The sequence below is a fragment of the Selaginella moellendorffii genome, unplaced genomic scaffold, assembly GCF_000143415.4.
Source record: "Selaginella moellendorffii unplaced genomic scaffold, v1.0 SELMOscaffold_64, whole genome shotgun sequence".
NCBI lineage: Eukaryota > Viridiplantae > Streptophyta > Lycopodiopsida > Selaginellales > Selaginellaceae > Selaginella > Selaginella moellendorffii.
In genome coordinates, this window is record NW_003314325.1 from 484,357 (window position 1) to 511,398 (window position 27,042).

Below are 27,042 nucleotides of genomic sequence, written 5' to 3' on the forward strand. Positions count from 1 at the left end.
CTTTCCGTCACGGGAGTGATAAGCAGACTATTGCCGGCCTTGAAAGTGTCACATTGTGCGTCTTGGACCCCAGTTTCAGCGCAAGTTGGGCAGAAGCTCACGACTCTGTCTGAGGTGACGCTCCAAAAAACTTGTGGATGCCTTCACCGCACTCGTCGAAGAGAATGAGCAGCTCGTTGTCAACCAGCTTCGAGGTGTCTGCATAGCGACACGCTCGTGAACGATCCAGGCGCCACTATCTCTTTCACCATTCCGGCAGACCCGATCAGAGTCACGGGCGTTCGAAATCCCAGCTGAAGCCAGCGCTTCTGTCTCGCCACGGTTGTCATGACAGTTTCCACCGCCAGACGCTGCATGCATAAGCTCGTTCATGCGACTCTCGATCCTGGACCTTGTGTGGCTGCTCGAGCTAGTCTGCTCTGGTTTTTGCCGCAAACTCTAGCCAAGATGGTCGTCACAGGTGATATCGGAGTACTGACTTCTCGACCACAACAGTGTGCCTAGCCATGGTTCCACTCCTATCTTGGCCAGTTTTAATCCGAAGTTCGTGAGCCTCCAGTTCTTCACTTCGTCATCCTTAGCTATGGCTTCCAGCCGCTGCAAACTCGTCATTGCGTGACTGATAGCACTGGCGCTGGGAGGCTCCACAAAGTCGAAGTTTTCCACGTCTTGTACGCCTAGTGCCAGAAGCTTGAGAACTACTATCCCCATGTGAGAACGGGAAATTTCAGAAGTCCCCAGCAAAGCCATGTCGTCAAAGTCTTCATTGCTGTACAATCTGTAGCAGACACCAGAACTAGTGACCAGCTCTTTGAGTCGCGGAGCTTTGACTGATTGCCGTAAGCTCCAGCGTTGTCATCCCAATCTGTGGATCAAAGATAGCTTGCTTTGAGAATCCTGGATCCACCCGAGAAAGCGAGTATCAGCTACATGCTTCAAGGAAGATTATCATAAAAAGAACTTTGAAGTACCTGATTCCTGGCATCGTCAAAGACGTCTCGGCGATATTTGTTGCAAAGACTATCTTTCCCGTTATCTTTCCCGTACCAGGTGGTGCTGCCTCGAATACCAGTTGCTGATCCTCTTGACGAAGCCTTCCATGAAGAGGCAGCACAAGCAATCATTTGTAGAACCATTCGATATCCGCCTGGGACGTGAGGAAAGCCAATATATCTTCCTCAATCGGCCTCCTTGTGAAGCTCGCAAACACTTTCCATTGTCCTTGTTACGTGGTTGAATTCTCGCGTAGTTCGTAGTGGATCTCAACCGGGAACTTCCTTCCAGGAACGACAAGTGGTGCTTGTTCGATGCCGCTAAAAAGCTCAGCATCGGCTATAGCTGACATGACGATGACTCTCAAGTGCACGTCAACATTCCTTCAGTACTGCTAAGAGTAAATCCGTGCTCGTCCACGACAATGCAGCTGAATTGGTCGAGATTTCGAGCCGAAAGATAGTATGTGATCCGTGCTGTAGACCATTTTGGCGAAGTCTTGTTGAGCCCTGTATCCCAAGAGGCCAATGGAATTCGTCTTCTCGTAACAGCAGCGGCATCCTTCGGCAAGAGCAAATGCTGCGAGGATGAAAACGTCGAGGCAAGTCCCTGTAGCAGCTTCCACTGAACGATCGATGCTTGCAGCTCCTGCTGGACTGTTTCCCACTGGTGTAGTGAAAAGTTCTTAACTTTGTTGCTCTGAATGTTTCGTGCTGCTCCCTCATCGTCTTTAGGATACCCTCTACTGCGTCGCAGCTCCTCAAACGACCAATGTCCGCGGCCTTGTCGAGGTAGCAAAGCTTTGGACAGCGACTGGAATGATGGCGCAACACCAGCTTCGTTTCAGGCACCAACGCCTCATCCAGCGGCAGCGGTCCGTGAGTACCAGCGCCGCGCTGCGACCTCTCCAGCTCGATGAAAGCGTAGGCCCATGGATCGCTGCGCTGCCTAGGCACAGACACAAAAGCACCAGATTTCTACCAGGGAAGCGGCGAGCAAAGATTTCGATGATTCTACTGCCAACAACGCCAAGATTCAGGCCAGAAATTCTCACAAAATGCAGTCTTGCCTCTTGTGGGGACGATCCATCGCCCGAGCTCCGCAGCGCCAATGCGAACCCTCCCAGAAACAACCTTCTTTTTATCTCTCAGGGCATTAAACTAGTTTTAAATATAAACATTACTTAGTTTTAATTAATGAGAAAACACTTATGAAAACGAAAAATTACATTTGCAGCCTAATATCTATAATACTTACTCTATTACTCAATGCTTCGCTTCATTTTCCAATTCTTCAATATATGCTTCTTCTGCAGCTGCATACCGGTCATACCCTGGAGGCACTTCTTCATCAGATCTGTAAAACTCGAAGCCTAGGCCTGCTTCGTATAAAACTTCATCCAGTCGCTGAAAATATTCCCAGATTTGAGATGCAAGATTGCAGGGTGGCCGAGGCACAAATGAAGATTCCCAAGTCTGGATGTTTTTTGCAGATCCGTTTGAGGTTTTCGTATTCAATCCGTTGGACGCAGAAACGAGGATGGTATTGCGGGAAGTCTGCTCCCTGGACGATATAACCCACCTGAAAACGTACACAAATAAACATACAAAGAAACAGAGAATAGAAACTGATACAAACCTGTTGATCAAGTCTCTTCATTGGTCCAGTGTAAGTCCTCTCTGCCCAGTCCTCATTTCGCAGGGGATCTCTTGAACACTGATACGTGTCGTGTCCCTTCGCTAGGCAGAGGTAGCATTTCTTCTGTTCATGAGCAAAAGGATCCACTCCAGGCTAGAAAAAGAAACAAAAAGTCAAACTGGAAAATTCAGAATAAGTGAGCTTTCTTACCCCCTTGCAGTGTCTTCCCCAATGACCTCTCTGCTTACATCTTCTGCATTGGTCGACGAGTAATCCCTCCTTCTCACCCGGAAGACGAGTTCCTATGATCTCGTACCTGTTACAAACAAAAGCAAGTAAAGATCAAACTCAGTCTTGCTTACCTTGCTCGCATGCGTTCGGCAGGGTTCTCGATTGCAAAAATGTCCACCTCCTTGGGCTTTTCCTTTGTGAACGCATTGTGCTGCCCGTTGCTGCTGCCGCCGTAGGCCTTCTTGTGCTGCCCGTTGCTGCTGCTGCTGTAAGCCTTCATCCTCAAAAAGGAAATGTCCAGAACCCACGGGGTACGTTCTTGTTGTTGAAAAGATACGAGGTTTAATTCATCCTGTTTATCGAGGATCCCTTACCTGGAGCACCGAAGCAATGCAATCAAAGAGGACCTTGAGGAGAGCTTTATGTAGCTCCGATGCGCGATCACAGCCTGGGTGGCACAAATAATTAGGTTTCCATGAGCGACCTGGGTCAAACGCTAACCTTTATACCAAGCATATTCTTAAGTTGCATATCAAACGAAGGGCCAGGATTTGTCCCAGCAACAATAGTAATCTTGTATTCAGCAAACGAGAGATGAGATGCTCCCTGAACAAACTAGCCGAGCAAGTGGAGGGATGCTGGAGAGCGAAGGAAGGGAAAGCGTACAAAAGAATCAACTTAAAGATTTATTTTATCCACAATCCAGCAGCAATATTCGTATATATTTAAAATATGCTGGCCTAAATAAAATTAAATAGATGTCTTAATGTGATAAAAATATAGAATGAATATAAAATACACACACAGATTATTATCTGGCTGTTAGAAAAAGTAAATTATATTATTTTTTGAATTTTAACTACAGACTGATACGTTTACTTGTTATTTACAATTGATTCTTTTTTAGTTTTTGCATTTTGTCTTCTCAATGCAATATCTATGCTAAAATACCAATAAACTAAAATAAAAAAGAACCATCTATTTGTCAAATAGAGTTTGACTGGGTAGAAAAGTTAAATGGCACATTATAGGAACATAAATCCATTTTACTAAGCATATTTATTTTTAAAACATACTAATTACAAATCATTTTGATGCTTTCAACCTAGGTCCATATGTAGACAATGTAGAATATATATACATATATATATGGCCGGTGTTTACAATCTTCTAAAGATTGCTGTGGTAACATTTCTGCCTAACAATTTACATCATTAATATCACATAGGTGCTACATTCCACAGAAGAAAAAATATTAAGAGAACGAATTTTTTTAAAGGCTAGCATTTTTAACCTACAAAAATGGATGATTTACTCTTCCTTTATATATATCTTAAAAAGTTTGACTTTGACATTATGATTGTTCTAAATAGTTGAGGATAAAATTACAACTAATAAACTGAAACATTTCTACAAAGAGTAGTTAGAGTTGTAGTAAATGATATTGAAACATCAGATAGCAAATACATTAATAAAAGCATCATATATAAAATAATATATATAATAAAATTATTATATTTGAGAATTAGTTCTATCATATATAAGCAAGAGTTGGAGAATGCTGAAAGGAGATTGACACAGTTCTATTTTTATTGCCTAATATATTTTGCAATTATATTAGAAGAGCTGAGGAAATTCACGAGATGAAGATATAGGTGGAGCAAAGAGTGTGTACAAGCTTGGTGTTAGACATGGGAATCTAAAATAAAAATCATATTTATATTTATTTATAGCTTTAAGATATATATCATTAAAAGTTGGAATTTTATATTTAAAAAATTATAGTGCTTTGCAGAAATTATGGTTTGTTGTATTTAAATTGTTTTATAAGGACTATACCCCTTCAAGACAGTTTTGGCCCAATTCTCTAAAAATTAAATAAATCAAAATTATAAGTTAATATGGAGAAATAATAGAATAGGGCAAAGGTTTGTTGGTGCAGATAAAGTAATATGTAGCTATCATAGCTACATATTAATCTATGTCCACCAAATATAAAATTACTCTACTATGTTAAACTTGACATACTTCACATTTACTATGGTTTTTAACCAAAATTACCTCTTCTAAATTACCATTCAAGTTTTAATTTGAAACAAACAAAATATCCAATATCTAACAAAATAGAATAATTATATATTATAGTTATTTATTATATTATAATATTATTTTCTAATTAAAACATTTATAAACATTGACTATAGTCTAACTAGACCTTAAAATCATTTATATAATTTAATACATGCATAGAAATAATGTTTTATATTATATTTTTACTTTTATATTACTACTGTGTCTATTCCCATCTGGCATTCCAATACAATAATGCTCTATTTTTTGTTTTGTAGTTAGGAAATATGCTATTAATTGGATGGTTAATATTTGAAGGCATCTAATCAACGACCTGCATAGAACTGAGCTGCTTATATACATAATTATAAAATAACAAATAGAACTTTAGATTTAGATAAAATCACTCTGAAATATTTGAGAATTAAGCAAAACTTCAAATGTTATATCAACCTATCAAGTAATATTTCTAAATACTATATAATGACTTTTTATAGCTTAAAGTGACTGCATTCGTATTGTATTACATTTAAATTTTAAACCCAGAAAAACTATAAATCAGAAAAACTATTTCTGTATTTACTACCCAATACCATAAATGCAATTTTGCTTCCATAAAAACATAAATCACGTTGTTTGCAGTTACTGTTAAATTCTGTAAATATAACTATTTTTTTGTATTGGCCAATTATACCTTACTATTATAAAAAGAACACTTTCTTTTTAATAATAATCTCTAATAAAGTTTTTTAACAATACCCTTAATTTACTTTATGCTGATGAACTCCATATTAAAACTATTCTTGGATCAATGCAATTGTGAGTATATAGAAGAGTGAAGGGTTTGGATTGAAAATAATCTGATGGCTACTAAAATCTTATTACACTAATAATATTTTATAGTTATTGATTTTCAACCTCTTTATTTATGAGGATGTTTTAATTTATATTTATTTCTTAATGATAAAAATAGATAGAATATTGGAGCTCTTTTAAATTTTCTAATAAAGATTATATTCGACTTTTAGGTCTTAAAAGTAGATTTGTATTTGTAATTAATCATTGTAATAAGATAAAATTACTCTATCAAAGTTGATAATATTTTAAGAGAATTCATGAAGTATTATTATTCCCCTTCTCATAAATTTGCAGCCTAATATCTATAATACTTATTCTATTACTTTATTAAAACACATCTATTGAAGAATTGAAAAATGAAGCGAAGCATTGAAAGGTTATGCTTCTTCTGCAGCTGCATACCGTTCATACCCTGGAGGCATTTCTTCAACGGATCTGTATAACTCGAAGCCTAGCTCTGCTTCGTATAAAACTTCATCCAGTCGCTGAAAATATTCCCAGATAAGGGCCGCAAGAGGACGGGGTGGCTCAGGCACAACCATGATTCCCAAGTCTGGATGTTTTTTGCAGATCCGTTTGAGGTTTTCGTATTCAATCCGTTGGACGCAGAAACGAGGATGGTATTGCGGGAAGTCTGCTACCTGAACGATATAACTCACCTGAAAACGTACACAAATAAACATAAACAAAGAAACAGAGAATAGAAAGTGATACAAACCTGAAGACAAAATCTCTTCATTGGTCCAGTGTGAGTCCTCTCTGCCCAGTCCTCATTTCTCAGGGGATCTCTTGAACACTGATACGTGTCGTGTCCCTTCGCTAGGCAGAGGTAGCATTTCTTCTGTTCGTGAGCAAAAGGATCAACTCCAGGCTAGAAAAAGAAACAAAAAGTCAAATCTGGAAAATTCAGAATAAGTGAGCTTTCTTACCCCCTTGCAGTGTCTTTCCCAATGGCCTCTCTGCTTACATCTTCTGCATTGGTCGACGAGTAATCCCTCCTTCTCACCTGGACGATGAGTTCCTATGATCTCGTACCTGTTACAAACAAAAGCAGGTAAACATCAAACTCAGTCTTGCTTACCTTGCTCGCATGTGTTCGGCAGCGTCCTCGATTGCAAAAATGTCCACCACCTTCGGCTTTTCCTTTGTGAACGCATTGTGCTGCCCGTTGCTGCTGCCGCCGTAGGCCTTCTTGTGCTGCCCGTTGCTACTGCTGCCGTCGTAAGCCTTCCTGTAGTGCCCGTTGCTGCTGCTGCTGTAATCCTTCATCCTCAAAAAGGAAATGTCCAGAACCCACAGGTAGCTATAAGGTACGAGCTTTAATTCATCCTGTTTATCGAGGATCCCTTACCTGGAGGACCCAAGCAATGCAATCAAAGAGGGCCTTGAGGAGAGCTTTGATGCAACCCTCAAAGGCTAAGCATATTCTTAATAAGCATATTCTTAAGTTAGATATGGCCATTTACCCCGATTCCCGCAGACGGACACACATAAAAAATTAAAAAAAAGAAATTTTTTTTTAAAAAATCCCTGAAGCGCCACTTTTTCAGCTCTGGAACACCCCTACTGCTGCTCCAGAGGAAGAGGAAGATACTTCGATAAGATCTCTCTCAACTTCTGGAACATCACGGGCTTTGGGATGAAAGCATCCATCCCGTGAGCGAAGCACCGCTCGATATCGGACCTCAGCGCGTTGGCGGTCACGGCGATGATCGGTATCCTCGGCGACGTCCCCGTGCTATCTTCCTCCCTCCCTCCATTCCGGAATCCCTCCAGAGCGGTCGAGAGCTCCTTGCTATCGTTCCCGTCCCAGATCCCTTCCGGCCAAGAACCAGTCTGCTCGAACTTCCGGATCGCGTAGGCCACTTGCAAGCCGTCCATGAGCGGCATGCATATGTCGAGCAGCACCAGATCGTATTTGTCCTTCCGCATCGCCTCGAGAGCCTCGACTCCGTTTGCCACCACCTGTGCCGTGAATCCCAGCCTCTTGAGCATGGAGATCGCCACCATGACGTTCACTTTGTTGTCCTCGGCCAGGAGGATCCTCGGCTCTTTCCTGCGGTGGTTGCACGGCGGCCTGTTGTCCACAGGCTTTGCGGTCGGCTCTGGGCTGCAATCTCGATCGTGCGACTTGCACAGGACGCTGAATGTGAACACTGACCCCTTGCCGACTTCGCTGTGCACTGTCAGTCGACCACCCATGAGTTCCACCAACTGTAAAGTTAAGATTGTTAAATCTTTGTCCTGCCTAGTTGTACGTACCTGTTTGCAGAGAGCCAAGCCCAGGCCAGTCCCACCATGATTGATAGTGCTCGAGAACTTTAATCCGCGGAAGTGATCAAACAGCGTTGCAAATGCCTGGAAATAAGCCACCGTTAATGGTGAAAGTACGTTCGAGCATATAGACGCTTACCTCTTTCGGGATTCCAAGTCCAGTGTCAGCTATCTGACAATAAAGTACAAAGTCGCCTTCGCGACACCCACTTTTCACAGGCTGATCCTTTTGACGCTTCTCACGTCCAGTAACAAGCTCGTCACTAGGAAACCGTGGATCGTCCGGTGTTCCCAGCATGGGTATTGAATCTAATCTAATCTGAACACTGCCCTCCTGAGTAAATTTAATCGCGTTCAACACGAGATATTTCATTACTTGACGAACTCGCAGCCCATCACCTATCACCTGACAAGTTTCATTAGCAAGCCCCAGGAAATAAAACAGAAATGTTTTGCTTACCACCTCTGGTACGCTCTTTCCAACATAGCTCAAGACCTCCAATCCTTTTTCATGTGTAGCAGCAACAGCCATTTTCGCTATCTCATGGACAATATCGGCCGGGCTGAAAGGCTGCGTCTCCAACTTCATGGCACCTTGAACCCCAGTTGGTATACGCAGCATAAAATGCGATGTAAAGCTCACCTGATTCCATGCTGGCTAGATCTAAAATGTCGCCCAGTATGTCTGCGATGATTGTACCGGACGACACAATTGCTTGCAAGAGTTCTCTTTGGTCCCTGTCCAATCCCGAGGACTCCAAAGCCTGAGCAAGTCCAAGCAGTCCGTTCAACGGAGTTCGAATCTCGTGGGACATGATGGAAAGAAACATGTTTTTTGCTCGAATTGCTTCCTCTGCAACAGAAACAGAAGAGCGGCATGAGAAAGATTTTCCGGAAAGAGGACGCTATAAGTACCTGTCAGCCTTACTGCTTCTCTCAGTTCGTATTCAGTGGTCCTGCTTCGGACCAGCGCTTGTGAATCACCAGCCTGAAATAAACATGTCAAGCATGAATTAATGTCCACTGAGACAAATACCAGTGGAATGTTTAAGCATGTTGTGATCACGCCAACTGGGACTTCCTGCTTTCCTCCTTCGTGACCAAACCTTGGATTAGCTATGACAAGCCAAGTCATGTGTCCCTGATCGGGTATGAATACTTGCACGTAATCCATCTGTAGGCTGCCACTTTCCAACGCTTGTTTCCGAAGAAAAGTGACTTCTTCTAGCCCTTTAGTCTGGACGGGAAAGATCTCGTCATCATGCTTTCCATGCACGATCTGCAGGTACAACACTAGGCATGAGAGGTAAAAGAAAAAAAAAAAAAAAATCTCGAAAACACGCGCCTACCTTCCCAGTGAAAGATTCTAAAAAGTGGGTCGCCCAGACATATCGAAGATCACTGTCGCAATAGCTGATGGAAATGCACGAATCCTTGAGAGCCGAGAGAAGCCCGGCAATCTCTACGCTCGACTCCACCTCCGGAGAAGCAATTCTCGAGGATCCTGTGAGCTTGAGCTGTTCCACCTCGCGAATCAGTGCCTCGTTTTCCGACCTCAGCTTGGCATTCTCCGCTCTTACATTTTCTAGCTCCGCGGCACAATTCTCCGTGGAGCTCCGATCGATGGCGGAAGAATCCATCTGGATCGCTTTTAACTGATCGAGAAGTGCTGGACCTGCTTTAAAGCCACCATTGAACTGCCCGTCTCTGTCTCGCAACAAATCCGCTATCGCGAGATCAGCCTCGGGTCCACCAAGGATTTGTCAAAGTGAAGGCCCCCACGAGCCTGCATTGCCGCCAGGGCATCCCAATCCAGAGATCAGTGCGCCGCCGCCGCGCGAGCAAGAAATTCCAAAAGCCGGCAGCGGGAAGGAAGATCGCTGAGAATCTGGCAGCCAATGGCCTGCGTGGCGACGGGATCACGGCGATCTAGCGATATTTCCAGGAATATTATCGGATCACCAGGATCGGGCGACGAAGATCACCTCGCAACGAATGCAGCCTTGATCCGATTCATACCTGACGCACCTTGGTGCTAACACCGATTCTACAAACGCCTGCCGCCACTGATTCTTCCTAGAGAAAGACAGAGGGGGAAAAATGGAATGGAGAAATGGAATCCCTAGTGCTAACCACACACGCCCGATTTTAAAGGAGGAGAATAAATTTTTTAACGCGACGAGACGACCCCCCCAACCAGTTTAAATCGGGACAGATAGGACCTCGGTTCCTCCGTCCGTGTGATTGCGCACACAAGATCGCCCAAAATGTATCAAATCCGATTTCCAAAGCACATGGTCTGCCGATAATATCTCGCGCCCATCGCGGCCGTCGGTCCTCGCCGCGCGGACGGCCCGGATCGTGGCCCACCAGTTTTCACCTGCCAGGTGGGCCAGTCCGATGCCGTCGGGCCCGCGGACGGTCCAGATGGGAGGGAACATTCCACGGCATAATCTCGATCTGGCCCCTCTCTTTTTTTGCCCTTGTACGGCCTCTCCTTTGCAAGATTTGGAGATTTTCCTTGCGGTCTCCCTTGCCTGTCAATTGGTGTTTACCCTTAGAAGCAACAAGCGTTCGTTTTCAACCCCAAATCTATATGCGATTGGGAGATCCCGAATAAAATCCCCCCATGGTAGAAACAATTTTTTCTTTTCTCGCCTTTTTCGCCTTTCTTTAAATTTCGTGTAATCTTTATCGTATGAAATACAAATAGAAAAATTATCAGATTATATTCTTTGGGCGATCTGGGAAATCCCCGCCCAAATCACGTAGCTCTCGTCATGAGATTGATAAGACCGTGGATCTTTCTTAAGACACTTCCAATTAACAACAACGTGGTGGCGACTAACACTTAACTTGGAATTTGTTGTGATCCCTGTGACAATATCAACATTTGTTGTGATCCTCGTTACAACTCTTGCCTGGAACAATGCACTCATGGATATAGTGGGCTCCCCAAAATCCACGCCTTATAAAATGCCCCGACGTCGCCGGATCGATTCCCGGCAACTGCGATATTTTCCAGTCAGAGATTTTAACAGCTTTCTAGCTTTTTTTTCTTTGCTTTTGCGATGGCGAAACACATGTACAAGTAAAAAAATCTGTGAGAACCAACAAGCGAATCTCTGTGGTACCTGGAGTGGCATTTAACCGCGAAAGCGAAGTATGGCTGTGTTGTGTGTGGTCTTGCGTGTGGCTTCCTTTCTTTTTTTACAAGTGAGCGGCGATATCAAATACTTACAAGCTGCAGGAACACAGAAAAAAAAAAAGGATTGTAAGAGGCAAAAACTGACAACCTGCGTCATCACCCACCGGCATGGAGATTTGATCCAATTTTTGCTGAAAGTTGCGCGCAAAGCATCAGCCAAGCATTGTGGGAGGCCCAGTTTGCAGCATCCGTTTGAACATATCCATTCCAAACGAGGAGTCCGACGAGCTGGGGAAAAACGAAGAAGTGAAAAGAAACATGTTAGAGCAAACCAAGATAACGCATGAGCAAACCTTGGTATTGATATCTCATACGGGAACGAGACTACATCCTGGCTAGTGACGGGTGGTACGTGATCCTTCTTCTCGTTTACTTGCTGTAAGATCTGGAGCATCACTTCTTTCAATCCGGACTCGAGTAGCGCATGACGCTTCGATCTTTCATCGGTCATCAAATCTGCCGGAGAAGTGTGTGAGTGCGAGGAAAAGCTCAAGAGAAACACGCAAAGTCGCATAGACTGATAGAAAAAAACAAAGAAACGTACCAAGAGCGTCGCCAAGCTTGTCGTGGTGAGGCTTGCTTCTTAAGTGTGACTGCTGGACGGTGGTGTTGAGCGTGACATACCATTGCTCCCAATACAAGCGTTCCATTTTGTGTCCAAACCACGCATTCTGCTTGCTTCTGGTTTCGTAGAAGGAAAGGCAAACCTGTGCATCGAAACGTCATCCAAGAGTGACAACGAAGGTCGATCGAAGAAGCAAAGGAGATAAGTTTGATACACACTGTGATTTTCTTGTTTGGATGTTTTTCCACCCAAGCAATGAGCTGGTCGATTTTTTCCTCCATCTTCTTCTCAAATGTTAAGTCGCCACATTGTACCTAAAGGGCGAGAGACCATGAAAGAACTAAGCGAAGAAAAATTTCGAGACGTACATAAGTTAGATCGAAGAGCTCGGAATCGACGTCGTGCGGCCGGACGAGGCCCAATGCCCTGTTAAACATGACCGTGTGGAGTATGCCTGGGAAATCCACGAGTTTTAGAGCGCAATCGGCGGCAAAGAAGAACTTACATCTCAAAACCTCGCGGATTTGATACGGCTCCACGTCCTGGAAGAACATTTGAGCGAACGAAGCCGTGAAATCGAGAGCGACATACCAGTTCTCTCAGGTGGAAGATCTCGCAGTTCATCCCTCTGGGCAGGAACCCTAAAATCAAGACGACGAAAGTATATGCGGGGGATATCTACGAAAACCCTTTCCCCTTTCGTACATTGGCGGGTTTATGACCATGTGTAATGGACCGCCCGCCATAGCTGGACTTTAGATTAGGGTTTTGACGTAGCAGCGATGGAGGGCGACGATAGGGCGGAGCGCTTGCGGGCGGCAGCAGCATTCCTGCTCGCTTGCGGGGATTGGACGCTAGCTGAGGAAGCAGGAGCTTGGATTTGCCAGGAATTCGGCATTTCGGGAGCGAAGGTTTTGCGGGAGGGCAAGGCCGGGCGACGAACAGAGCTGTGAATCGAGGTATATAGCCGCATTTGCGTGAATTCTGGGAGGAAAGAGAGGGTTTCTGGTGCCGCGGCGGGGGGAAATCTCGAAAATGAAGCTCCCGGTGTGCTCGGTGTGCCAATTCACGTACAATGAGGAGGAGAGGGTGCCGCTGATGCTCCAATGCGGCCACTGCTTCTGCAAGGAATGCCTGGCACAGATGTTTGCGCGGTGCACGGATCACACCCTACTGTGCCCGCGCTGCCGCCAGCCGACCAAGGTGGGTAACAGCGTCGAGGCCTTACACAAGAACTTTGGCATGCTATCGCTCATCCGGCGAGCTCCATCCGAGTGCCGGGCGGACGAGGACTCGGACGAAGAGGAGGATGAACAGGACGACGTGGACGAGTGGCTCGGTGGTGGCGGTGGGATTTATGGAAGCTCTCGCCTCGCAGCTAGCCCGAGGTGGTCGTCAGCGAGCTGTAGTGGGATCCCAGTGGACTTGGGATCTCACATCATGCGGCTGGTTAAGCCGCTTGGAACTGGTCCTCGAGCTGGTCAGGATGTTTGGTCTGGAACACTCTCGGGCCCCGGAGGATGCCGTCACAAAGTTGCCGTGAAGAGGATCGATGCGGCCGCCGGCATGGAGCTGGAATGGGTCCAGGCGAAGATCGAGAACTTGCGTCGCGCGGCGATGTGGTGCCATAATGTGTGTGCCGTGTATGGTGCGTGCAAGAAGGATGGCAAGCTTTGCATCGTCATGGACAGGTACCAGAACTCGGTGCAAAGTATGATGCAGCAGAACGAAGGTCGGCTCACGCTGGAACAAATTCTAAGGTATGATTGTTGCTTGTAGTCTTTGCTCACGCGTTAAAGGTCTCCTCTTTTTTTTTGTACTTCACAGGTATGGTGCTGATATTTCCCGTGGTGTTGCCGAGCTCCAAGCTGCGGGAATTGTGTGTCTCAACTTGAAGCCGTCGAACTTTCTGTTGGACGCTAAGGGGAGAGCTGTTGTGTCCGACTATGGAATCCCCGACGTTTTGAAGCGGCCGAACTGCAAGAAAGGTCGTGGCACTGGAAATGACGAGGAAACGCCGAGTGGTCATTTCTGCATGGAGTGTGCCATGCTGAATCCTTGCTACTTGGCTCCGGAAGCTTGGGAGCCGCTACGAAAGACAACAATCAACCTGTTTTGGGACGATGGGAATGGGGTATCGGCGGAGTCGGATGCCTGGAGCTTTGGGTGCTCTCTAGTGGAGATGTGTACAGGAGCCAAACCGTGAGTTCTGCTTTGTCGCTTTTTCGATTCGTAGTTGAAACCCTCTCTTATGTTTTTCAATCCAGATGGGCTGGTTCAAGTCAGGATGACATTTATAAAGCTGTTGTAAAGAGCAAACGCTTGCCTCCTCAGTACAACGTTGTTGGTAGTGGGATACCACGGGAACTTTGGAAGATGATTGGAGACTGCTTGCAGTTCAAAGGTTCAAAGCGACCGAATTTCCACGCCATGCTTGCTATGTTTCTTCGCCACCTTCGAGAAATGCCATCAAGTCCTCCTGCAAGCCCAGACAAGTAAGCTTGTATACGTTTTGTTGGAAGGCTAAAAAAATTTGAGGGGGTCTTTCAGTGATCTGGCCAAAAGTTCCGGGGGAACGGAGCCTTCACCTTCGTCGACTCTAGACTTTTCCGAGGTTAATCACACTTATCTTCATCAACTTGTTTCAGAAGGAAATGAAGATCGAGTGAGGTAGACACATTGGTCAAGTGATTTGAATATCAATTTTTCTGCATTATGTTTCAGGGAGCTCCTTGCGAAGGCCGCTACAGGGCGTTCAATCCGAGCTCTCCTGGAGAGCCATAACAGCGATGGACAAACCGTGCTGCATATTGCGGCCATGAGGGGGTATTCTTCTATCATTGAGCTCATATGTAGCTACGAAGAGGCAGATGTTGAGATTCTCGACAAGGATGGGGATACCCCTCTAGTTTGTGCCGTTGCCTCTGGAACACCGGAGGTCCTAAAGGCGCTTATTCGGAAAGGCGCAAACGTAAATGCACGTTTAAAAGACGGGCTCGGTCCATCAGTGGCACACGTCTGTGCTTTCTATGGCCAACCTGACTGCATGCGGGTATTCGTTTTTTCTCAAATATTCTGGCACGGAACTAACGTCTATCAAATAGGAGCTTTTACTGGCTGGAGCGGATCCACTTGCAATTGGAGATGATGGTGACTCGGTTCTCTATCAAGCCGTGGCGAGGCGAAATACGGATTGCGCCGTTGTCATTTTGGAAAATGGTGGCTGCAGTTCAATGGCATATCGCAACGCGGAGAACTTTACGTATGTCATTTCTTAACAGCTTTTCTATCAGTTCTCTTTAACCAGCTGTCGTACTGCAGACCTTTGCATATGTGTGTTCTCACAGCAAACGTTGCTGTTGTAAGAAAATGGGTTGAAATTGCGTCGATTGAAGACATTGAGAATGCCATTGAGATTCCGAGCCCTTTAGGAACAGCCTTGTGCTTGGCATCATCTCTTAAAAAGGCTCACGAGGAAGGTATGCTATCAAAGGTGCATTTATAGTCACACGGAACTCTGTTTCATGTGCAGAAGCGAGAGAGCTAGTGAGATTGTTTTTATATGCTGGAGCAAACGGCGATGCAATGGATCCAGAGCAAGGCCAGACGGCCTTGCATGTTGCAGTTGCTGCTAACGACGTTGAAATGGTTAAGGTATTCAATATTGTGTAAGAGAGGAAGTTTGCTAATGTGATTTTTTCTAGACCATCCTTGATGCTGGCGTAAGTATTGACGTTTGTAATGCACAAGGCTCTACTCCGCTTCAAATAGCACTAACAAAAGGATCAAAACAATGCGTACATCTGCTTCTTGATCGCGATGCCAGCTGCACTATACAGGTTGGTCTTTCTGGTTTCAGATTTGAATCTCACTATCGGCTTTGCAGGATGAAAATGGGAATACTGCACTTCATATAGCTGCCGAAATGGCGAAAATGGTTCGGGAAAACCTTGATTGGATTGTAATTATGTTAAATAAAAGTGATGCGGCCACGGACATAAAAAATCACAGGTTAGTATTCTTTTCAGAGCTTTTAGTTTTTCTGTTTTTTTTTTCCAACTTTTTTTGTTTTTCTTTTTTGCAATACAGTGGAAAGACTTTACGGGATTTACTCGAAGCTTTGCCCCGTGAATGGATTTCGGAGGACTTGATGGATGCTCTAGACGAAAAGCAAATTCAGTTGTCACCAACAGTGTAAGTGCTGTATTTTGATGTCAATAATTTTCGTTACTAATATTCTTTTCGGCTGTAGCTTCGATGTGGGGGACTGGGTAAAATTTAGAAGGACGATAAGCTCGCCTCGCTATGGATGGGGTAGTACAAGGCCGTCGAGTGTTGGCTTTGTCCAGAACATAATTGATGGAACTACACTCCTTGTTTCTTTCTGTTCCGGGGAAGCTAAAGTGGCAGTAGACGAGGTTGTGAAACTCATTCCACTGGATCGTGGTCATTCAGTAAGACTCAAATCAACCGTGAAACAACCAAGGCAAGCTTTTCTCCTCTTCGTTTTTTCTTTCTTTTAACATTTCCTTTATGGCTTAGATTTGGTTGGCGTGGTCAGTCTCGAGAAAGCATTGGAACAGTATTATGTGTTGATGACGATGGAATTCTTCGAATTGGCTTTCCCGGTGCATCACGAGGATGGAAAGCTGATCCTGCCGAGATGGAAAGGGTCGAAGAGTTTAAAGTTGGTGATTGGGTTCGCATTCGACTAACTCTTACGTCTGCAAAGTATGGTTTGGGGTCCGTAACTCCCGGTAGTATCGGAGTTGTACACAGTATACGTCCTGATAACAGCTTGTTAATCGACTTCACTTACCTCACAAGTCCCTGGCATTGTGAGCCCGAGGAAGTGGAGCGAGTCGAACCTTTCAAGGTACAAAACATTTCATCTTTGTTTAAAGGCTCTCAACAGGTTTCTTTCAGGTTGGAGACCGCATCTGCGTGAAACGATCTGTGGCGGAGCCTAAGTTTGCATGGAATGGAGAATCGCACCACAGCATTGGAATGATCAGTGAAATCGCAAGCAATGGTCTCCTTCTTGTGGATCTTCCTTCACGGTCCACGAACTGGGAAGCTGATCCTTCTGATGTGGAGATAATTGAGGACTTCAAGGTATGTCTTTTATTAAAAATAGAAAACCTTACTTAGTTTCTACGTCTCAGGTTGGAGACTGGGTTCGTATCAGAGCTTGCGTGTGTTCACCGAAGTTTGGCTGGGAGGATATAAACCGGGCAAGTGTTGGTGTTGTGTTCTACCTTCACCAGTGCGACATGGGTGTAGGCTTCGCTCACCGCAGTAAGGCTTACACTTGTGCCATCACCGACGTTGAGAAAGTCACACCATTTGAGGTGGGACAGGAGGTCCGCATAGCTCCAGGGATAAGCGAGCCCCGCTTAGACTGGTCTGGTGAAACATCTGCATCCAAAGGCAGAATATCACGAATCGACATGGACGGAACGCTAAATGTAAGAGTTTTAATTTTATTTATGTTGTATTAATTCTCGTGGGATTTCTGTACCAGGTGAAGGTGGCCAACAGAACTACGATGTGGCTTGTGGCTCCCGGAGATGCTGAAAGATTGTCAGGATACGAGGTAGGGGATTGGGTCCGGCTAAATCTTCCAACAGGATTGAAGCCCAGCTACGACTGGCACGGGTCTATAAGCGAAAGTGTTGCGGTGGTTCACAGTGTCTCCGATTCCGGGTATTTGGAACTATCAGGGTGCTTCAAGTCTGGCCGCTGGATGGCACACTATACGGAGGTGGAAAAGGTTCAGGTTCTTCGTGTTGGACAGCACGTAAGATTTCGACCAGGAATATCTGAACCACGGTGGGGGTGGCGAGGGTGCACAGCGAGCTCTAGAGGTGTCATAATCGGGGTCCATGCCGACGGAGAACTGCGGATAGCATTTCCCGGACTTAAGACTCCCTGGCGTGGAGATCCTGCCGACCTTGAAAAGGAGGAGATTTTCGAAGTAGGCGACTGGGTGAAAGTGAAAGACGATCTCCAAGAGACCAAGTATGGTTGGAAAGGTGCTCGGCCAGGCAGCGTGGGAATAGTGCAGGGAATCGGCTATGAAAACGGAGGTGACTACGACGAGCGTGCACTGCTCGTGGGATTCTGCGGTGAACAGGAAAGATGGATCGGCCTACCGTCGGAAGTGGAAAGAGCCATGCCTCTGAAAGCCAGCCAGAGGATACGCGTGAAAGCCAGCGTCTCGCAGCCGCGGTTTGGATGGTCGGGACACGACCACTCCACGATCACGACGATCACCACGGTGGACGCGGATGGAAAGCTGAGAGTTTACTCGCCGGCGTCGCAGCGGTCGTGGGTGCTGGATCCAACCGAGGTGGAACTTTACGAAGAGCAGCCGATATGCATCGGCGACTGGGTGAGAGTGAAACCGAGCGTTCCAACGCCGACTCACCAGTGGGGGGAGGTGACGCACAAGAGCATCGGCGTGGTTCACAAGATCACTGACGACGGGGACTTGCGAGTAGCGTTTTGCTTCCTGGAGAGGCTGTGGGTTTGCAAGCCAGGGGAGATGGAGCGCGTGGAAGCGTTTCGGATGGGTGACCGGGTACAGATAAAGCACTCGGTGGTGACGCCGAGGTGGGGGTGGGGAAACGAGACGCTGGCGAGCAGAGGTGTGGTCTATGGAGTGGACGCTGATGGAAGGCTGCGAATCCAGTTTGCTCGTCGAGAGGGGAGGCTCTGGATTGGAGATCCCGCGGATGTTGAGCTCGAGCAAGGTGGTGCTACTACTACGACTTAGAGAAGTTCTTGGGTGTTCTTCCGAGGATTTGCTGGCTAGGCGGTGGATCGATTCCTCTGGTGGCGCTGCGATTCTTAACACCTGGGATGGTATAGAGCTGCTGCTATGACTTTGAGAAGTTCTTGAGTGTTCCTTCTTCCGCGGATTTGCTGGCTAGGCGGTGGATCGAGGGTCCTCTACTCCTCTGGTGGCGCTGCGATTCTTAACACCTGGGATTCGAGCATGAGGTATAGAGTTCTTCTCTCTTTCTCGTTTTCTTTTTTCTTTTCTCTTCGCTTTCTTTTTTTTTCCTTTTCTTCTCTTTTTATCGTTCAAGGAGAAGAACCAGGTTGGAATCGCATTGCCACCAGGTTCATCGCCTATTCGATAAATCTCATTGATGTAAAAATTGGAGAGTTTAATAGAAATTTGAGGGTTATATGAGTATATTCCAGTGCCGTTTGTTCAATTAATTTTGAACTGTGTAATTAAGCTCATTAATGCACATCTGTAAAAGCCGCAAAGCATTGGACACTTGGAACATCCAAGTGGATTTTGCCGAAACAAAACAAAACTACATGGCCAAGATCTCAAATTTCGAAAAAAGAAAAACACTTAAGCGTACCAAAGTTTATCTCAGCGGCCATCCACATATATAAAGCTAGGAGAGCAAAGATTCTTCCCCAGACGTTGCCATCTGCTCGAATTTTAATGAAGCCAAGATGCCGGAGAAATCAGTCATACCACGCCCTGGGAGATTGCCCCAAACCATAGAGTGCTTTCTTGAGTCAAACAAATGTCTCTTTGCCTCAGTAGAAAAAAACCTTCTACAAAGACCTCCTCCTGGAGCTCCCCATAAAGACATGCTGTCTTCACATCGAGCTGGTGAGCTTTGAGATTCCAGCGAGCTGCAATCCAGAGAAGTCTAATGGACCACAAGTGAAAATGTTTCTGAAAAATCGACTCCCGCCACCTGGGATAATTCCATCACCAAAAAGGTAAGATGCGCGCAACAAGAAATCCCTCGTTTGGCTCACGGGACTAGAGAGCCAAGCTCTAGCCGGCACCGCCACCGCTGGTGGCCAAGGACAACAAGTGGCATCGCCCAGCCGATCGATTCTCCCGCCTGCCAGGTAATCAATCGCCATGGAGTGGAAGCTCGGTCGCTCATGGAAACCTAATTATTTGTGCCACCCAGGCTGTGATCGCGCATCGGAGCTACATAAAGCTCTCCTCAAGGTCCTCTTTGCTTCGGCAGGTAAGGGATCCTCGATAAACAGGATGATTTAAAGCTCGTATCTTTTCAACACCAAGAACGGGGTATAGCTACCGGATGAAGGCTTACAGCAGCAGCAGCAGCAGCGGGCAGCACAAGAAGACTTACGGCGGCAGCAGCAACGGTCACTGCAGCAAGGCTTACGACGGCAGCAGTAGCAACGGGCAGCACAAGAAGGCCTACGGCGGCAGCAGAAACGGGCAGCACAATGTGTTCACAAAGGAAGAGCCCAAGGAGGTGGACATTTTTGCAATCGAGATGCCGAACGCATCCGAGCAAGGTAAGCAAGGTTATATGGTTTGATGTTTACTTGCTTTTGTTTGTAACAGGTACGAGATCATAGGAACTCATCGTCCGGGTGAGAAGGAGGGATTACTCATCGACCAATGCAGAAGCTGTAAGCAGAGAGGCCACTGGGAAAGACACTGCAAGGGGGTAAGAAAGCTCACTTATTCTGAATTTTCCAGATTTGACTTTTTGTTTCTTTTTCTAGCCTGGAGTGGATCCTTTTGCTCATGAACAAAAGAACTGCTACCTCTGCCTAGCGAAGGGACACGACACTTATCACTGTTCAAGAGATCCCCTGCGAAATGAGGACTGGGCAGAGAGGACTTACACTGGACCAATGAAGAGACTTGATCAACAGGTTTGTATCAGTTTCTATTCTCTGTTTCTTTGTATGTTTATTTGTGTACGTTTTCAGCTGGGTTATATCGTTCAGGTAGCAGACTTCCCGCAATACCATCCTCGTTTCTGCGTCCAACGGATTGAATACGAAAACCTCAAACGGATCTGCAAAAAACATCCAGACTTGGGAATCTTCATTGTGCCTCGGCCACCCCGCCCTCTTGCAGCCCTTATCTGGGAATATTTTCAGCGACTGGATGAAGTTTTATACGAAGCGGGCCTAGGCTTCGAGTTTTACAGATCCGATGAAGAAGTGCCTCCAGGGTATGACCGGTATGCAGCTGCAGAAGAAGCATGGACTGAAGAACTGAAAAATGAAGCGAAGCATTAAAAGGTGATGTGTTATAGAATAAGTACTATAGATAGTAAGCTACAAATTTATGAGATAATACTTTGAATCATGATGAAGCTAAGCTGGATTGAGCACATGGAAAAATATAAGTACCTAGTCAATCAACACCTCCTGTGAAAACTGAAGTAGAGGAGCCCATCACATAGTGGCAAAAGCTTCTAATCAACGTACATAAGTGGGGCGTCAAACACACCTATTACATGACAAAGGTAACAATAGTGGCTTTGTATAGAGCAAAAGTTAAGTCCAAGACTAATAAGCATTTCATTTCAACAGAATTTAGGGTGTACAAGGTTCCATACCTGATCATGGTTCTGGAGACAGGTTTACTCCTAGTGGAGATTTTTGCTTGGAGACATTGTATCATGTATGTGCGAAGTGCATACTTTCTCCACAGGCAGAAACTTACAGATGCGGCAATTGCTGAATCACAACACATGGCCCAAAGTGCTTGGAAAAAGTTGGTGGCAGACTCTCTAGATATGGACAGCCACCCTTGCCTATGACTTCTCCACATTGATGACAGAACTATTCAAACAATTGGAGTTTTGGACCTGGCAATCTCCAATGTTGGTGTGATGCTTGGATGAATCCTTTTTAGAATTTACATGAACACCACTAACCAGAGGTGCCAATTCAGTTTCACAATCTATAACGACCTCACCCCCTTGCAATCAGAGAGTCCTGCCAAGATTGATAATGGAATTTGGACATTGTTTGAAACCACTGCTGCCGCATAATATCTACCTCTACACCACATGTTATAAAGAAGTTTGAAGATGTGGAGCATGTGGTCAACAGGTAAACATTGGGCCAAGGACATTTGCAAATTTCTATGAGAAATGGAGATCAAACACCAATTTTACCAACTTGTCTATTGCTCCTCTTGATGTATCTTGGGTTGAAACCTCAGCACAATACTTGGCATTTCCAATGAGAAATCTTGTCACCCTTGTTTTGCTTCTGACTCAGCTGCAATGTGAAGTTGAGGGCGGGGATAGAAGGTGTGGTGGCAGAAGACCTGCTTAGCGAACGAATGGCTCATGAGATCATCAAAACATGATAAACTAATTATGAATTATTTTAAAACTGTATCAAACTTTAATAAGTGATCAGAATATTCATGGGAATAGATAATTAGTAAGCTCTGCTTTGCCCTAATTCTCTCTCTTTTGTTCTTCGAGAATGCAGCCCCCCAGATTAGGTCTTAGCTAGTGGGATTCTCTCTCGATCGATCATGGTAGCTGGAGCCGGCTAGGGAATCCACCGTATCGCATGGTAGCTGATGTGAATCTGTGTAAGCGGCATCGAATTCCTTGCTTGTAGCTCCGATGGATGGGTTTTTGTGCGATTGTGGCAGCTCCTCCGGGGATTATGGTGATGGAGAGGGAAATGGCGCAGTTCTCGCAGCTGCCGCGGCTGTGTGCGTCAATGCGGCTCTTGGAATTTCCAGAGCGGTATGTCTTTGAGCCGATGGACGGGCCTCATCGTCCTCTTTCGTTTGATCGCGTGACTGGAGAAGCGTCTTTTGTTGGTATGGTAGATTTTATTTTCTTTTGTCTTCGTCAATGAAAGTTTTTCTTTCTTTTTCTCTTTTCAGAAGTCATGCCCATTGATCAAGACGTGCCATCTTCTACAATTTATGGAATCCTTGGGATGATCAGACTACTGGCAGGCATGCTACTCTTTTCTAAAGTCTGGACAGCCTTCTTTTTTTTTTTTTTTCGATTTGCGCGTGTTTCAGGAACTTATATCTTCGTGATTACCTCGAGGGATGAGGCTGGAACTTACCGCGGCGTGCCAATTTTTAGAGTGTCGTCAATGAGGATCCTGGAATGTAATGCACAGTTTGAAGGCCTAGGTGATGAAGAGGTTGTAACAGCTTCTACGCTCGTCCTGTCTTAAAGCTTACTGTGTTTCTTTCTCTGCAGAAGAAAGATGAGGTCCATTTTCTAGGCCTCTTGAAATCAGTGGAGGCATCTCAAGGACTGTATTTCTCCTTCGAGACGGACTTGACGCTTACGTAAGCATGAAGCTCGTTAATTGTGATGTCGTTGCTGAAGGCTCTAGTTTTTGGCAGCACGCAGCTATCGCCTGGAGTGCTAAAACCAGAATTGCAGTCGCTCTGGAAGATGGTACAATTTCTTAGTGCAGTTACTTGAAAAATCATGCTTGTTTTTTCGTTTCCCTCACAGGCAGATCCCAGATTTTTGTGGAACAGGCACTTGCTAGAGGAGCTTATCGAAAGGAAGGTCAGTAGCAGATGGCGCGCTCAATTGAATTGACGTTCTACTCTCTGCAGCTGGAACCGTACATACTGCCGGTTATTCAAGGCAATATCCACACCCTGGGGATAGTTTTTCTAAAAAGCTTACGACTCCTTAACATGACACACGCTATCAGACAATGCAGATATTGATAGGAGACAAATTGGCAACTATTGCTTTGCTGTCGAGACGCTGCATCCGCAGAATTGGTAACACAGCTCTTTTGATTTTACTCCTGTTTCAATTTGTCGGTTTTGCACTGTAGGTACGAGGATGTGGCGAAGGGGAGCAAATCTTGAAGGCTATGCTGCTAACTTTGTTGAGACGGAACAAATACTTGAGGTTGATGGTTATACTGCATCATATGTACAGGTATTCGTCGTGTTACACTGAAATCTTTGTGATTTTTAAACAGTAATTTGCAGGTTCGGGGCTCAATACCTGTAGTATGGGAGCAGATAGTGGACCTCACGTATAAACCAACGATCCGGCCTTTGTGTCTAGATGAAACGGTATGCTTTTAAGTCACTTGATCATGAAATGAATTCACCTCCCGTGATCAGCCTAAAGTGGTGGAGCGTCACTTCCGTGACATATCAAAAAGATATGGTTCTGTTGTGGCGGTAGATTTGATAGACCAGGTGAGGCTGCCGTATGTATGCAATATGTGTATTTACAGTGTGCAACTCTTTTTCAGCAAGGGAGTGAAGGGGTCTTGAGTTTAGCATATGCAAATGCTATGCAAAGGCTCGTAACTGACAAGCTACGGTAAGGATGCAGTTTCTTTCATAAGTTTGTGGTTATCAATATTCATGTTCATGTGCAGCTATGTGCAGTTTGATTTTCATCGTATATGTGGTCACATACACTTTGAACGTCTATCCGTGCTTTATGAGGACGTGAAAAACAGTATTCTCGAACAGAGGTACACGCAAAAATGTTGCCGCTGTTGATGTTTGCTGCTTTTAACAGGTTCTTTTTGGCCAATGCCACTGGCGACGTCGTTCAAATACAGCTTGGTGTTATTAGAACTAACTGCGTGGACTGCTTAGACCGGACAAATGTTACTCAGGTTCCGAACTTGACAAGGTAAAAGAAAAAGAAACTAATGTCTCGTTTGTGTTTTCTCTAGAGTTTGTTTGGAAGGAAAGCACTAGAGACTCAGCTTCGGCATCTCGGTGTTTTCAAGGCTTCAGATACAATACACAAGGATCCAAGTTTTGATGCGAAATTCAAAGCAAGTAAGTTCATTGCATTTTCAATGCGTACAAAAAGCCTTCACGAATGCGCGTAGTGTGGGCGAACCACGGGGACGAGATAAGCATACAATATTCAGGAACCCCGGCGTTGAAAGGGGATTTCGTAAGGCAAGTCTGAATTGGATATGCAATCTTCCGTCTGACTCTGTGATAGATACGGGAAGCGTACCGTTTTTGGCCTCATTCGCGACGGCTTTAATGCACTTGCTCGATATTTCTACAACAATTTTACAGACGGTGTCAAACAGGTAATGTGTGCCCCCACTGCAAAGAGACCCCTGATGGTGACATGTTCTGACCCTGTCCAGGACGCCATGGATCTGGTAGCCGGTCATTACACTGCTGCACGAAACAAGCCATCACCTTTCAAGCTGAATGGCCTCGAAGCTCTGGCTGTATGAAAGCTTTTTGCTGTTCAAGCTCTAACATGTCATTTTGGCAGTACCTTCCATTCGCTTCAGCTGTTATGCTCACAGGATTAACAATGACGACTGTATCATTGCGGCAAGGTATTAAGAAATCCTAGCGAGAGATTTGACTGTAAACTCTGTTTTGCAGTTGGCCAAGACATATACCAGTTTTTTTACTCGGTAGTCTGGGCCGGTCTGACAGCGAGCACGATGGCTCTGGTCAAAGCAAACGGACGCCAATTTTGTAACAGACCTCGGCTTTGCGCGCTTCATTAAGAGCTCAGGTACTTCGAAGTCGCACAGGCAGGTGGTAGTAGACTTCTACTCACATCACGTCTTTAAATGGCGCAGATTTGGCGAATCGACTCTGGAATTCCTCCAAAAGATAAGTAGTTTCTGATGTTTAATATCCTCTCATCCTTGCGAGCGCGAGCCGCGAGTCCGCGAGTCCGCGACTCATATGCAAACGCAGCAAGCGAAGAAGAAGAAGTAGAAGAATGTTCACTCGTTGGCTCGAGAGCTCCTGTACATACGTGACTTTGTTTAAGGGGCAGTGAGATCCGGTTGAGATATTCACCCATGTTACAGGTACTCTGCGTATGTGTCCCCGGCTAGAATGGACAGCAGCTCTGTCTCCTTGGACCTTGCAAAGAGCATGTGAGGATGTGGAGCGTAAATGCTGTTGCCGAGAAAAGTTTTTTCTTCTCGTCGGGCCAGCGGAACTTGACTCCCCGTTGCAAGGCAAGCAAGTTTTCCTAAGTTGTATTCTAATCTTTCTCTCCTTGTTGCTTGTGGCGGAAGCTGGTGATCAAACGTCCCAGCGTGTCAAAGAGCGAGGTAAGATTTTCTTTCCATTTGTTTTGGGGTTTGAGGCTAACAATGTTTACGCAGTGCAAACTGTCACCACCAAACGCGGTGGATTTGTTTGATCCAAACGCTTTGCATTCCAGTGAAGAGGAAGAAGAAGAAGATCATATGGATGGATATGCATTGACATCACGTAAATTAACTGGCGCTGAGTACACCTCATTGACAAGGAGCTGTTATCGCAAAAATATCGTGTGGAGGTACTTTGGCGAGTAGAATTGTTTGGGTGTGTTTGCTGTTACTGGAACGACTGTGACCCCTACGTGATTTGTTTTGTCTGTCGCTGTTTCGCTCGTCGTCGTGTGGCGTCGAAAGCTTTGGCTGCTTTGTTGGTTTCTAGTGAACTTCCATCTATATAATTTGGACGAGCAAAATGTTAAAGAATAGTTTTCAAAAGACCTGCACGAACACGAGCTCAGCGCTGATAGATTTATGTAGCTTGGAGCCAACAAAAGAGCGCCCACCTTCTTTGCAACTTCTTTTTTAAAAGGCTTCCTTCTCTGGCATCGATCGAGCAAACACCATTCGAGGACACTGCAAAGAGTGGTATCAGCAAATGACAAGAGCCAAAAGAGCATGAAAACTTACAGGAGAACTCCAGCTTTGGTGTCGGCAGCGTCGCGAGAGTACCGAGAAAAGTGGTGAGCGAGACAAGCGAAAAGCAAAAGGAATGCCTTCCCTCTTCCAGGATCGAGATATTCAGTTCCGCTGGAGCAAGCAAGAATCTTTTGAAAAGCTCCAGACGTTGAGAGGATCGCAAGCAGCAGCAGCAGCAGCCACCCCGTATGTTGGGCATGATTCCCAGGCGAGTTTTTGTACTTCCGATATGTTCCAAGGGAACATATCGATCGGAGCGAAGTGTCTTGCGCGCGTTTTCCACCCCCTCTCGTCTGCGAGAAAATGATTCAGTCGAGACGACCAAAGCTAAAACAAAAAAGCAAAAGCTCTCTCTCCACTAGAACATTACCTGGACTGGACGATTCTTCCTTCGACCCGAAGTGTTAACTGTTTCGCTCTCTCTCTCTCTCTCGCTCTCCAGTTCTCACGTCACGCCGCCCTGAGCTTTGGCAGCGGCACGTCCAGTATATACAACCTACGTCCACAGGCAACATCAGTAGTTGGACCACAGCTTACTGTGCAAAGAAATGAAAAACAAATGCAAAGGAAAGGTGTAGAGGACAAACCGCAGAGGGGCAAATGGTCCAAAATCCAAAATGTTGGCATCCATATCGCAAGTTGCTGTGGTGTTCTAGGGACGAGGCCCCCACTCTGTGCTTACTGTGCCGGTCCTATATAAATGGACCGCGACCGCTCATAGAGACCCACCACT

General features: G+C 45.5%; 6 protein-coding genes and 1 long non-coding RNA gene across 9 annotated transcripts; 3 read left to right on the forward strand and 4 right to left on the reverse strand.

Annotated features, from left to right (window-relative positions):
* Nucleotides 1-2,258: 2,258 nt before the first annotated feature.
* Nucleotides 2,259-7,186, reverse strand: LOC112351648. Its single transcript, XM_024689886.1, has 6 exons — nt 7,142-7,186; nt 6,872-7,093; nt 6,720-6,825; nt 6,509-6,661; nt 6,294-6,449; nt 2,259-2,417 (listed from the first exon to the last, which is right to left on the reverse strand). The coding sequence occupies exons 2-6, from the start codon at nt 7,057-7,059 to the stop codon at nt 2,259-2,261; spliced, it is 762 nt and encodes a 253-aa protein (XP_024545654.1). The 5' UTR covers nt 7,060-7,093; nt 7,142-7,186.
* A 75-nt stretch (nt 7,187-7,261) lies between these two features.
* LOC9648600 (histidine kinase 5) lies at nt 7,262-10,314 on the reverse strand. The gene is made up of 8 exons (XM_024690034.1): nt 9,414-10,314; nt 9,101-9,343; nt 8,980-9,052; nt 8,708-8,917; nt 8,525-8,658; nt 8,204-8,470; nt 8,053-8,148; nt 7,262-8,004 (listed from the first exon to the last, which is right to left on the reverse strand). Exons 1-8 carry the CDS (start codon nt 9,702-9,704, stop codon nt 7,354-7,356), a joined length of 1,965 nt encoding a protein of 654 aa, XP_024545802.1. The 5' UTR covers nt 9,705-10,314; the 3' UTR covers nt 7,262-7,353.
* A 552-nt stretch (nt 10,315-10,866) lies between these two features.
* LOC9648601 (autophagy-related protein 101) lies at nt 10,867-12,514 on the reverse strand. 2 transcript variants are annotated; one of them, XR_002994256.1, is made up of 9 exons: nt 12,429-12,514; nt 12,343-12,379; nt 12,206-12,291; nt 12,056-12,151; nt 11,817-11,979; nt 11,566-11,728; nt 11,377-11,500; nt 11,199-11,308; nt 10,867-11,073 (listed from the first exon to the last, which is right to left on the reverse strand). XR_002994256.1 is itself a non-coding variant. In XM_002984843.2 (8 exons), exons 1-7 carry the CDS (start codon nt 12,459-12,461, stop codon nt 11,425-11,427), a joined length of 654 nt encoding a protein of 217 aa, XP_002984889.1. In that variant the 5' UTR covers nt 12,462-12,514; the 3' UTR covers nt 11,094-11,308; nt 11,377-11,424. The 2 variants fall into 2 exon arrangements, 1 of the variants encoding a protein (XP_002984889.1); XM_002984843.2 differs by lacking the exon at nt 10,867-11,073 and having other exon boundaries at nt 11,094-11,308.
* Nucleotides 12,515-12,572: 58 nt separating this feature from the next.
* On the forward strand, nt 12,573-19,041 carry LOC9648603 (E3 ubiquitin-protein ligase KEG). Of its 2 annotated transcripts, XM_024689920.1 has the most exons (16): nt 12,573-13,597; nt 13,665-14,039; nt 14,105-14,332; nt 14,388-14,507; nt 14,562-14,889; nt 14,942-15,099; nt 15,159-15,316; nt 15,370-15,491; nt 15,542-15,676; nt 15,724-15,848; nt 15,927-16,031; nt 16,090-16,323; nt 16,380-16,713; nt 16,764-16,952; nt 17,003-17,305; nt 17,362-19,041. In XM_024689920.1, exons 1-16 carry the CDS (start codon nt 12,873-12,875, stop codon nt 18,613-18,615), a joined length of 4,893 nt encoding a protein of 1,630 aa, XP_024545688.1. In that variant the 5' UTR covers nt 12,573-12,872; the 3' UTR covers nt 18,616-19,041. The 2 variants fall into 2 exon arrangements, with proteins under 2 accessions (XP_024545688.1, XP_002984793.2); XM_002984747.2 differs by having other exon boundaries at nt 15,724-16,031.
* A 1,385-nt stretch (nt 19,042-20,426) lies between these two features.
* On the forward strand, nt 20,427-20,922 carry LOC9645129. Its single transcript, XM_024689956.1, has 2 exons — nt 20,427-20,516; nt 20,574-20,922. Exons 1-2 carry the CDS (start codon nt 20,496-20,498, stop codon nt 20,886-20,888), a joined length of 336 nt encoding a protein of 111 aa, XP_024545724.1. The 5' UTR covers nt 20,427-20,495; the 3' UTR covers nt 20,889-20,922.
* Nucleotides 20,923-22,075: 1,153 nt separating this feature from the next.
* On the forward strand, nt 22,076-25,780 carry LOC9645130 (phosphoinositide phosphatase SAC8). The gene is made up of 23 exons (XM_024689915.1): nt 22,076-22,206; nt 22,270-22,443; nt 22,510-22,584; nt 22,654-22,781; nt 22,841-22,932; nt 22,990-23,044; nt 23,105-23,161; nt 23,212-23,245; nt 23,305-23,385; nt 23,442-23,548; nt 23,602-23,688; nt 23,740-23,817; nt 23,874-23,944; nt 24,003-24,101; nt 24,149-24,248; nt 24,309-24,417; nt 24,471-24,543; nt 24,590-24,683; nt 24,744-24,830; nt 24,878-24,944; nt 24,994-25,129; nt 25,197-25,682; nt 25,737-25,780. Exons 1-21 carry the CDS (start codon nt 22,185-22,187, stop codon nt 25,119-25,121), a joined length of 1,818 nt encoding a protein of 605 aa, XP_024545683.1. The 5' UTR covers nt 22,076-22,184; the 3' UTR covers nt 25,122-25,129; nt 25,197-25,682; nt 25,737-25,780.
* Nucleotides 25,781-25,808: 28 nt separating this feature from the next.
* LOC112351658 lies at nt 25,809-26,954 on the reverse strand. The gene is made up of 5 exons (XR_002994201.1): nt 26,897-26,954; nt 26,680-26,805; nt 26,301-26,602; nt 26,177-26,246; nt 25,809-26,111 (listed from the first exon to the last, which is right to left on the reverse strand). It is a non-coding gene; the product is annotated as an uncharacterized LOC112351658 (long non-coding RNA).
* Nucleotides 26,955-27,042: the final 88 nt, after the last annotated feature.